This window comes from Pristiophorus japonicus, chromosome 15, assembly GCF_044704955.1.
Source record: "Pristiophorus japonicus isolate sPriJap1 chromosome 15, sPriJap1.hap1, whole genome shotgun sequence".
In the NCBI taxonomy this organism is placed as follows: domain Eukaryota; kingdom Metazoa; phylum Chordata; class Chondrichthyes; family Pristiophoridae; genus Pristiophorus; species Pristiophorus japonicus.
The window spans coordinates 65,863,687-65,876,054 of NC_091991.1; the positions used below are offsets into that span (position 1 = coordinate 65,863,687).

General features: G+C 39.8%; 1 protein-coding gene across 4 annotated transcripts in view; it reads left to right on the top strand.

Moving 5' to 3' along the window:
- Positions 1–9,079, top strand: part of kiaa0930 — a 117,134-nt gene extending 108,055 nt beyond the window's left edge. For 2 of the 4 annotated variants that reach the window (XM_070900544.1, XM_070900545.1), the window contains one exon: positions 903–9,079. In XM_070900544.1, the coding sequence (XP_070756645.1) occupies positions 903–943 (41 nt within the window). In that variant the 3' untranslated portion in view covers positions 944–9,079. The remainder of the gene's footprint in view (positions 1–902) is intronic. The other 2 variants (XR_011596780.1, XR_011596781.1) reach the window with 2 other exon arrangements.
- Positions 9,080–12,368: the final 3,289 nt, after the last annotated feature.

Genomic DNA, 12,368 nt, shown 5'->3' on the forward strand with positions numbered 1-12,368 from the left:
GAAATTTTCTCCCAATTAAATATTGGGAAGACTGAAGCCATTGTTTTCGGTCCCTAGCCACTGACTCCATCCCTTTCCCCCATCTTCTGACTGAGGCTGAACCAGACTATTTGCAACCTTGGTTTCATATTTGACCCTGAAATGAGCTTTCGACCACGTATCCGCAGCATAGCTAAGACCACCTATTTCCACCTCCTGTAAGATTGCCCATCTCTGCCCTTGCCTCTGCTCATCCGCTGTTGAAGCTTTCATCCATGTCTTTACCTCTAGCTTGACTCTTGTAATGCACTCCTGGCTGGCCTTCTACATTCTACCCTATGTAAGCTAGAGGTGATCCAAAACTCGGCTGCCCATGTCCTAACATGCACCAAGTCCCGCTCACCCATCATCCCTGTGCTCGCTGACCTACATTGGCTCCGGTTAAGCAATGCCTTGATTTAAAAATGTTCATCTTTGTTTTCAGATCCTTCCATAACCTCGCCCCTCCTTATCGCTGTACTCTCCTCCTGACCCACAAGCCCCCGAGATGTCTGTGCTCCTTTAATTCTGCCCTCTTGTGCATCCCTGATTGATTATAATCGCTCACCCATCGGTGGCCATACCTTCTATTGCCTAGGCCGTAAGCTCTGGAACTCCCTGCCTAAACCTCTCTGCTTCTCTCCCTCTCCTCCTTCAAGACACTCCTTAAAACATACCTCTTTGATTAAGCTTTTGGTCACCTGTCCTAATTTCTCCTTATGCGACTTGGTGTCAAATTTTTTATCACAATATTGCTGTGAAGTGGCTTGGCACATTTCACTATGTTAAAGGTGCTATATAAATACAAGTTGATGTACATAGTGTTTAGGATTGATCTTGAGTTTTCAAATGGTTTACACTAATCTGCTTCTCTCTCCTCACAGATATTCTAGAAATACGGCAGAAACCAATCTTGATGACATAGCAGAGAACAGGCACTGCCTTACAAACTCGCAGCGAAGTGCCTAACTGCAACTGGATTCTTGACAACACTACCACCTAGTGTCGGGATGGAAGGGAAGTTAATTAGAATACCAGCCAATTAAAGTGCCTCCTTCCCCTGCCCACAGGACAGTTCCAGTCTTCATTTTCCAATCACACTGCGTTTGTGTTTTGATAGAGTCCAGTTAGAAGCTGCTTCTTACTAAGAAACCAATACAGAATGCTTCATGAACAATTTCTGAAGACAATTACTTTGTATCGAGCAACAACAATAAAGGAGAACAAAAGGCAGAGGGGACTTATTTCCTGAACTTGATAGTAAACTAAAAACATTAAATTAAATCTTCAAGAAACTGTGTTCAGGGGGTAGATAACAGTTTTCTCCCCATACCCTATTCTTTGTCAAAGAACCATTTGATTTGAATGCTCATATCCAGTAATGTTGTAGGATAAATCTTGAACTTTTTTAAAAATGGGGTGAAGGGACAACAAAAGACATGGAATCACTGGGACCACACAGTGTTATCAAATTTTGCAGATCAATTCTAATAATCAACAGGATTTGTTGGAGGAAGGGGGGGAAGTGGCCTTCCCCTCTTTTTTTAAAAAAAATGGCTTTTGTTGATCTTGTCATACCCAAGCGTGCTCAGAAAGGGAAACAAATATTTGGAAAATGTTTTGTGCTGCTTGTATACTACAGGCAAGTGGGATGTTGGTTGTTGCACCTGTGTATACATCAGGTGTGAACTTGTTTAGTGGAACTGTGTATAAATTAATGTTATTGCAGAATCCCTTTTCCTGGAATATTTATTTGCATGTGGTGAGATGGAACTTTGTTTCTTTTCCTAGTCCACTAGCCTGGATGGCGGCCACAACAGGCACACAGTCGAGATCTGATTTGAGTGGCACATTCTCAAAGATGCTCGGTGTGCCCTTGGGTCATTCTACCTAGTGAGTCCACCTGTATAATGAGGATTGTTTTACTGTGAGAACCCAGCAGTATTGCAACAGGTTGTCCCAGCAACAACCCACGGGGATACATCTGGAGAATGGTTGAGTAATGAAAATTGAGCCCTTTTTTACGCAAACTGGGCCATGAAATAAATGAATTTTAGTGGGGGGAAAAGGGAATCTTGCCACCTTAAGATTCTTAATTCAGCTTTTCTCCAGTTGATGCTTTTGTATCATCATACCTGTGGACACCCTCATTCAAGATTTTTTTTCTTGATGCAAAACTGAACTAAAATTGGCCGCCAGCTTGTTGGAATAGGGATGCTGCAGCTATTTAATGAATTGTTCACCAAATCCTGTGCCAAGTTTCATTTTATTTTGTAATCCCACTACTTCATTCATCCAGGAAACATGCCTGATGGCAGGTTTTACTCTGATCTGTCCCTGTTCTCTTCAGGAGCCAGTTTGGCCTTGTTTCCAGTGTTAATTTGCTGTTCAATCAAAAATGCTCGTATGGCATATTTCTGCAGTGCACAGCTCGAATTGCTACCTTTTACTGCACCCAATTGCTGATCAGGGGCGGTTAGGATCATGGGTTGAGTTTGGATGCTGTTGTTTTTTTTCAATCGAAAACTGCAATATTGTTAGAAACATAGAAATTTACAGCGCAGAAGGAGGCCATTTTGGCCCATCGTGTCTGCGCCGGCCAACAAAGAACCGCACAGCCCTTGGCCAGCAGCCCTAAAGGTTGTTAACAACTAATATATTTCCACATCATAAAACATAGAAGTCAATGGAGGAAAAAATGACTTCTAAGTTTTATTAAAAACAGACCTTTAATATCTGGTTTTCATTTTAGAAAAGTTCTGAATGCACCACTCAAAAACTTTAAAGATGGCAATTCTATGACGAGCAAGATGAAACTGTAATGTTCCGGCTAAAACTAGATCCGTTACAGTCTGTCTCCTTTGAAGTATCCTGATTTTATGATGGAGTACTTGACATGTAGGCAAAAAGAACACAAGTTGATGCAGTGAAACTGTACTCATCCCAACTAGTGAGAGAGAATTGGGGAATTTGAAAGGGACTATTAAATGTGTATATATAAATAAGCTCATATATCTACCAAAAAACCTAGATTGGATTTGTGATATTTTATTGTTTTTTTAAAAACTGACTGTGTTGTATTGTATATTTTCATTTAGTTTGCTAAAAAGCTTTATTCTTTTGTGCTAATAGGCATTAGAGTAAAGGAGTGAGTGTGGTACCTGCCACTTGTGGTCTGTTAATTGATGACGGGACCAGTATAATATTGCGTCGAATAGAACAGGGGGCCCAGAGAACAATTGCTTTCAGGGGGGCAGAGAAAAAGCCACTGTTACGTAATGGCTGAATGCCAACTTCATTGGTTTAGTGCCATCTTTACTGGACAGAGCTCTCTGTGTGAAACGTAAAAATATTTTTTATTAAAAACAAGTATGGTAGGCCAAATATATTCTGATCAGAGAACCGCACTTAAGACACCATGTTGTGTGGTCGATGCATTTTTTTTATTGATTGATTTATGTTCGGGTAGTCAGTGGCTCACAGCTGTGAATCTAGTGCTCATTTTTTTGATTCATGTGATTTTCTCCTCTAATTTGAACAGTGATGAAGCACATTTACTGCTCATTGCTTTGTACAGAAGCCCCACATACACTGCTGAATGAGCCACAGATTTGTTTTATAGTGCAGCCTTTTCTTGGGGATCTAATACTGACTTAAAACAGTCCAATTTAAAAAATATATATTGCCTCTTTTCTACGAGTACAATACTAGATATCCGTAGTAGGAACCTGTCTTCCAATCATATTCTTAGTTCACATTTGCAGTAATGTTGGGTGAAGCACCTCACAGGGGGATGGGGTGAAGGGACAGATATGATAAATCAGCAAGAAGCCTGCAAACATCATTTCCTGAATGGGGAAAATGTTAATGTGGCCAGCATGAAATCAGTGGCTCAAACCACTCTGGTCTCTTGGCAGAAGGAGTATGATTATTAGAAACTGAAAAATACAAAGACTGACAGAATTGTTTCCTTTTAATATCGAAGTCTTCCTAAATATTTGGTTAACTGCAATCAAATTTTCTCCATGATCATTCTTATTTCAGCATCTTGTAGTATTTTTTTGTATACTGAGAGATTTAAGTGCTGACACTTGGTGTTCAAGCATTTACTTGAAAAAAAATCTTCATTACTTACGCAGTGCTTCTGCCTTTCCTTGCACATGATTGTCATAAAAGTAATTTTCACCAAAATTATTTTTTCCATAAGGCTGAGATTTCTGGTTTAGTAGAAGGTACAGGTCCTTTTCAGAAAACTAATTAATGTGTGCTAACTACAAGATAGTATAATGGAAACCATTTACAAAATCCATCTCCAAAGTGTAGTAACCAATGTATATCGTTTTAAGAATGTTGTACAAATTGCTTTTAGAAATTATAAATTCAGTCACTGCTCCCTTCATAACATTGAATATGTCAAACTTACTTGTAATAGAGTTTTGAGAAGATCATTGTGTCTGGTTGGGGGAAGAGAAAGAATGTGCCATTTCTTTTAGCAGCCTCTTATATTTTCATTGCCCTCTGTTCTTTGCTTTCTCTCTCTGTCTTTGTGCTTCTTTCCACCATAACTGTCCATTTCATTTTCATACACACAAGGCATGGCTTAATCCGTGATCTGTATTATGCTAATAAAATGGAGACCACGATGGGAACAAATCCTATTTTTTTCCTATCAAAAGAAATTCAGTGCAATAATCAGGGGTTCCTGTACAAGATTTTGAGAAGTAAAATCCTGGAAGTGATCTTGGACTGACCTGAAATGTTAAACTCTATTTTAAGTTTAGGTGGCAATGCCAAGTTCTGATTAGGTGAAGGGTAATTTAATTTTGTCCATGTTTGCAAACATAATTTGTTTCTCCTGTCCCATCTTACACTTCAAAAAAGTGCCTTGTGAGACTTGTATGTTCTTTGAGTTTTTGATTGGGGCAATATTTAATTGAGGGAGATATTGAGTGAAATCCTCATTCTCCTCACAGGAGAGGGAAAAGCAGCAGTTAATGAACATTTGTTCCACTCATAAAAGAGCACCAATGTCAGACATAGGAACAGACTTTAATTTTTCTATGGGCAGTAACTTTTAAGAGTTAGGGGATGCACTATAAAGGCACAATTCCTACAGCATCTTAATGGAATATTTTCAAAAACACCACCATACCAAAACTAAAGGATTCTAAAAACACATTTTTGAGGAAACAGCACGTGTTTTTAGTAGGTTACCTTTCAGGTCAGATATTTGCACCTTTCCATTTTTTAAACACAAAGCACCTGCATGATTCGTATTTGGGGGTGTTCTGCTCTCTCCTTTTCTTTAACTTTTTCATATTTACCTCAACTTTTAAGAGTGTAAAGTTTTTAATTACGTAAGTTGATGTCTATCAGCCGTTGCAGGGAATTGACTGTCCACCTTAGTTGTGCACGATGCACATTCACTACTTTGTCAAATGCTGATGTGCTTCCACAAACTACAGATTGGAACTATATTTTTTTCAGAACAAAAGATAGAAAAATAAATGTTTGTTTGCTTCATGTGCAGGAAGAGGGAATTCATGTTTATTTTGAAGTGTAACCTGTTCTAGACCATGAAGAAGGGATAAACTATAGCTGAAACACTTTTATCCAGAAACACTTTCAGATGAGGGCTACAAAAATGCTGGTTCATTTGTTCTCCTGTGATTTTAAAAAAAAAAGTCAAATATCTTGTATCTATTTATATTGCAGACTTGTGCAATAGCACAGGCCTAACTCAAAACCGTCTGCTGTGTGGTATCTAGTGTTTGCTGAGTGCTACCTAACTCCCTTGACACTGCAGGCATTGTGCATAATCAGGATGTATCATTGCATCCCCATCATTTCAGGAGTAACGGCATATTCGAACAAAATGTTAAGAGTGCTTCCAAGGGCAGGACACACAATAATGTACAGATGCTCACCTTGGCAGGGCTTTGCTTTGCATAAATACTAGTGTTCAACTACAATGTCTGGACTCTTGTCTAATTTTGATTGAAATTCTATTAGAGTTACAATGATGTTTTGGGTTGGTTGAAACCTTCATTGTGAGCATTAAATGTCCATTGGAATCACAATCTGTAAGCCCAGGTTTGAATAATTTTAAATGTTGGTTATGGGAACTGCAACTGACTCCAATTCCTCCTGAAAAATGCTTTGGAGCATTGTAAAAGCTACTCTCATTTGTACAGTACTTCTCCCTGTAAGCCTCTTGCTATTTCATAATTGTTTTAGGGCTCCTTCATTAAAAGGGGATTGTCTTAATGGCAAACTTTGGGAAGAAAGGGAAGCTCTGAGCTGTGTGTCATTTTTTTTCATGATGCAGTCACTCACGAGTGATGCAATGGGGTTGACAACGTTTTTTTTTCTTTGTTTTTGAAAACCTTTTTACTTGATGCCTCTCCGAAGAGGATCGTGAAAAATATGTTCATGCTTTTGATACTTTCTGATAAACCATAGCCTCGGGTACAATTGCATTGTTTATTCATTAATGAAGGTTACACTACAATATTTCATAGCATTTGATAGACCGAGTATTCTTGACTATTGTTACTACTGAAGTGGTCCCAGAAATGCAGCCACTGCAAGTATTTCTCTTAGTAACAATATTTGACAGGAATGGAACAAAGAAAAGGGGAATATATTGTGTGTAAAATAGCTGTTTACATAAATCTTTAGAATTTGAGGCAAATGTCATTTTTTATCCCAATTCCCTACTTTTCAAAAGCCAATGTGTGATCTATACACACGGTCATGTGTCTCTTAATTAATTGCCTATGTGGTAACAATGTCTGATAACACTTTTAACTCTAATGTGCCAATAGGAACAGGAAACTGCAGCTTCTAAAGGGAACCCTGCAGGTTGGAGATTTTCCATTTTTTTTTCTTGCAGTGTGCAGTGATTGCATGGCCAATTGGTCTAATCTGTGAGTTGTTATAAAGCACAGTTAGAAGTCATTTGAGTTTTATGCTGAGCCATTGAACAAAGCACTTTAGATTGTCCTTGCCCTTCTCTCTTTCTTCCCCCACACCCCCCTCCCCTCCCTCTCAAGAGGAACTGATAGTTGACGGGTTTTCTATACACTTTTTAAGTCTCTGAATTTCCACCTATTGGATCCCTTATTAAAGGGGCATTATCTTCATGAAAACACGCCATCATGTCACTTTTGCATGATCTTGATCTAATATAAATGCATGATTGTTCTGGCTTTTATTCTTTCCCCATCAAAAAATTATTGACAAACACCTAATTTAGATGAAGAATGCGCCTGACTTGTCTTTTAATTTCTCATTACTGTCTGGCTTCTCACTTTATATGAATTACCACTCACTGGATGATGCCAGGAGCTCAGCAGATCGGAAGATATTCTGCAAGGGCCTGGGATCAAATACATGTTGGAGCATATTCATTCAACTGGAGTATGACTGCTGCCATCTTTATAATGGAGAGTCTACTATTGTAGAAAACTGAATCGGCTGTGGATATAGTTGTGACCGCTTACCAGAGGCAGTGCATCAGGTGAGGCAAGTGAGACACCACATCATCTGCAGTCCTGCACAGATTCCCCCCTTCACAAATTTCCAACCACTTAAATTTAGATACATTTATATTTATCTGCCACCTGATTTTCTTTTCATGAGGAATAACATCCCATAGGAAAGTTCCCAGGCTTGATTTATTGGCCACTGCACTTGAGGCAACCCATAGCAGGAATGTTTTACAAAACACTCTGTTGATAGTCCAGTTAGGCTTTTTTTTTCCCCTCCACAAAGTTTTAGTTGCTTTTATTTAAGTCCAATCCTGGATGAAAAGGTTTCAAAGAAAACAACCACTGAATAATGCAGTTAGAAAAAGATAATACACAGCTTAGAAGGTTGGTGATGCGATTCCACAGGAAGGGCCCATTGCCATGGTAACATGCTTGGCTTAGTTAGGCAATGCCTTGCCTATCAAAAAAGGTCACCTGCCACCTACAGCAGTGGAATCCAAAGGGAGGATATCAAAACAAAATGTATTTCCTTAAGAGTTACAAACCTGTTTCCCCCCCCCCCCCCCTCGCTAACTTTCACTTCAGGCAGCACTAGTAAGTGGTCTTGAACACTTCAGTACTGATTTATGTTTTCTGCAACTTGGTATGCTGGGCATAACAGCAGCACTGAACTTTATATTAGTAATGGTAGAACTTTAATCAAACAAATATTTTCTTGCCTAACTTCTGAATCCTTGTCCTCTAATATTGATGGGCAATCCCAGTGTTCTGATTGGCTCTTGAGTACCCTTTAACACTCAGATGCAGATACCCTCATGAGACTCACTGCTGCTGTGCTTTGGGCTGCATGGTTTACAATCTTCAATGGAATCAGTGACATTTTTCAATAGGGAAACACAACTGGTTTTATCATCAATAGACTCTTCCATCATGTTGAAGGTTTCATGGAATAGCAATAAAGTAGCAGCTTGTGTACTGCCTCAGTTTATCAATACTATGTTATTGCTTTTAAATATTTTCCAAAATCATTTTGAATTTCTTTGGAATTTTTGTATTTCTACCCCCCCAGCCAGAACACGGACTGGTCCAGGGTGCTATACTTGGAGGCTGACATTGCCCTCAAGAAAATAAGTCCAAAAGAATGATTGCGACATTTCAAAAACAGTGCTGAGCAGTGTATTATTGTGGTTCATTCTCCCATGGGGGCCTCAACTCCCATGTATCTCTCTGCTTCTCATGTCATTTATAGCTCACCAGTCTTTTTGTCTCCTAGTTTAATTTTTTTTTAATAGTTCATAAAAAGCAAAAGCTTTAGTATTTACTTATTTAAGCTTTCTTCCAGCCTTCATATTTGTGTTGTAGTTCACTCTTTCCTCGTATTGAGTTGCGTAAAAGGGAACAGACTAGATACAACTCTGCTGCTGTTGCTACCTAAATAGTGTTGAGGCCAAAAGTGATGTGTTTAACACGGTCCGATAAAATAGATATGGTGTCAAGTTGTGGAAAAGTAGGTTTCAGTCTTTGTAAATGTACTATAAAGGTCCTGATGCTTCAAAACAATTTAATAATAAACAAATTGATAAGCCTATTAGTCTGTTGTATGATTTCAGCAACATTGTGAAAATGGGATGTTGATAGATTGGAACAGACACTTCTTTCAAAAAGTGTTACATTTGCATTTAGAAGATACACTCTGATATATGGGCCAACATCTTTTCTCATTCCATGCTTTCTTGCATTTTTTGTGCCTCAGATTATTAGCTCCATGCTGAATTTTAAAAATGCAGCTGAAACCAAGTGTGGAATAGTACTTTCAGACCAGTATTTCGATGAAATGCACAAAATCCAAATGTAACTTTTAATCTGAATGCAGTTGTCCAACGAGATATATTTTACACAAACTAAAGAAACTAATGGTCGTATGTTGCAGCTTCAACATGCGATGGAGGAGGTAAGGTACAAGAATGCAAAAGCGAGGAATTGAAAAGGTTATTCAGTTATATGAAGCCCACTCCTTTCATCAACCACGTGCAAACTACCTTCTTATGGGCTCTAGCCAACCCATTTAATCTCGTGGAAATGTTCTGCATATTCATCTCCAAAGTTAATAATGTAAATCCATGTATTAATTCATTATCATGTGCAGATTTCAACCTTGGCCTGCCATGCATTAGACAACAGTCTCAACAGCACAGGAACTAACCTGTCTCCTGGAATATTAGTTCTCAGTCTATAATTATCTTTGTATTCTAGCTGTCCATTCTCTTTGCAAGATGTAATCAACATCACAGATGTCCTACCTTACCAGGGAGTGGTTAAAGTGTAAGAACATGGAGCAGGCCATTCGGCCCCTCGAGCCTGATCCACCATTCAATAAGATCATGGCTGATCTGATCATGGACTCAGCTCCACTTCCCCGCCTGCTCCCCATAACTCCTTATCCCCTTATCATTTAAGAAACTGTCTATTTGTCTTAAATTTATTCAATATCCCAGCTTCCACAGCTCTCTGAGGCAGCGAATTCCACAGATTTACAACCCTCAAAGAAATTTCTCCTCATCTCTATTTTAAATGGGCGGACCCTTATTCTAAGATCATGCCCTCTAGTTCTAGTCTTCCTCCATCAGTGGAAACATCCTCTCTGCACCTACCTTGTCAAGCCCCCTCACAATCTTATACATTTCGATAAGATCACCTCTCATTCTTCTGAATTCCAATGAGTAGAGGCCCAACCTACTCAACCTTTCCTCATAAGTCAACCCCCTCATCTCCAGAATCAACCTAGTAAACCTTCTCTGAACTGCCTCCAAAGCATGTATATCCTTTCGTAAATATGGAAACCAAAACTGCACGCAGTATTCCAGGTGTGGCCTCACCAATACCCTGCATAACTGTAACAATACTTCCCTTCTTGTATACTCCATCCCCTTTGCAATAAAGGCTTGGATTCCATTGGCCTTCTTGATCACTTGCTGTACCTGCATGCTATCCTTTTGCGTTTCATGCACAAGTACCCCCAGGTCCCGCTGTACAGCAGCACTTTGCAATCTTTGTCCATTTTAAATAATAACTTGCTCTTTGATTTTTTTTTTTCTGCCAAAGTGTTTGACCTCACACTTTCCAACATTATACTCCATCTGCCAAATTTTTGCCCATTCACCTAGCCTGTCTGTCCTTTTGCAGATTTTTTAATGTCCTCCTCACACTGCTTTTCCTCCCACCTTTGTATCATCAGCAAACTTGGCTACGTAACACTCAGTCCCTTCTTCCAAGTCATTAATATAGATTGTAAACAGTTGGGGTTCCAGCACTGATCCCTGCGGCACCCCACTAGTTACTGGTTGCCAACCAGAGAATGAACCATTTATCTCGACTCTCTGTTTTGTTAGTTAGCCAATCCTCTATCCTTGCTAATATATTACTCCCAACCCCCCGTAATTTTTTATCTTGTGCAGTAACCTTTTATGTGGCACCTTGTCAAATGCCTTCTAGAAGTCCAAATACACCACATCCACTGGTTCCCCTTTATCCACCCTGTTCGTTACATCCTCACAAAATTCCAGCAAATTTGTCAAACATGTTTTCCCCTTCATAAATCCATGCTGACTCTGCCTGACTGAATTTTGCTTTTCCAAATGTCCCGCTACTGCTTTAATAATGGACTCCAACATTTTCTCAACCACAGCTGTTAGGCTAACTGGTTTTCTAGAGTTTTTTGAGGATGTAACTAGTAGAGTGGATAAAGGAGAACCATTGGATGTGGTGTATTTTGACAATCAAAAGGCTTTTGACAAGGTCCCACACAAGAGATTAGTGTGCAAAATTAAGGCACATGGTATTGGGGGTAATGTATTGATGTGGATAGAGAACTGGTTGGCAGACCCAGGAAATAAATGGGTCCTTTTCACAATGGCAGGCAGTGACTAGTGGGGTGCCGCCAAGGTTCAGTGCTGGGACCCCAGCTATTTACAATATACATTAGTGATTTGGACAAGGGAATTGAATGTAATATCTCCAAGTTTGCAGATGACACTAAGCTGGGTGGCAGTGTGAGCTGTGAGGAGGATGCCAAGAAGCTGCAGGGTGACTTGGACAGGTTAGGTGAATAGGCAAATGCATGGCAGATGCAATATAATGTGGATAAATGTGAGGTTATCCACTTAGGTGGCAAAAACAGGAAGGCTAGTGATTATCTGAATGGTGACCGATTAGTAAAAGAGGAGGTGCAACGAGACCTGGGTGTCATGGTACATCAGTCACTGAAGGTAGGCATGCAGGTACATCAGGCAGTAAAGAAAGCAAATGGCATGCTGACCTTCATAGCGAGAGGATTTGAGTATAGGAGTAGGGAGGTCTTGCTGCAGTTGTACAGGGCCTTGGTGAACAACATCTTGAATATTGTGTGCAGTTTTGGTCTCCTAATCTGAGGAAGGACGTGCTTGCTATTGAGGGAGTGCAGCAAAGGTTCACCAGACTGATTAACGAGATGGTCGGACTGACATATGAAGAAAGACTGGATCGGCTCGGCTTATACTCACTGGAATTTAGAAGAATGAGAGGGGCTCTTATAGAAACATACAAAATTATGACTCGACTGGACAGGTTAGATGCAGGAAGAATGTTCCTGATGTTGGGGAAGTCCAGAACCAGGGGTCACAGTCGAAGGATAAGGGGTAAGCCATATAGGACCGAGATAGGAGAAACTCTTTCACCCAGAGTGTGGTGAACCTGTGGAATTCTCTACCACAAAGTTGTAGAGTCCAGTTCATTGGATATATTCAAGAGGGAGTTAGATGTGACCCTTACGGCTAAGGGGATCAGGAGGTATGGAGAGAAGGTGGGAGTGGGGTACTGAAG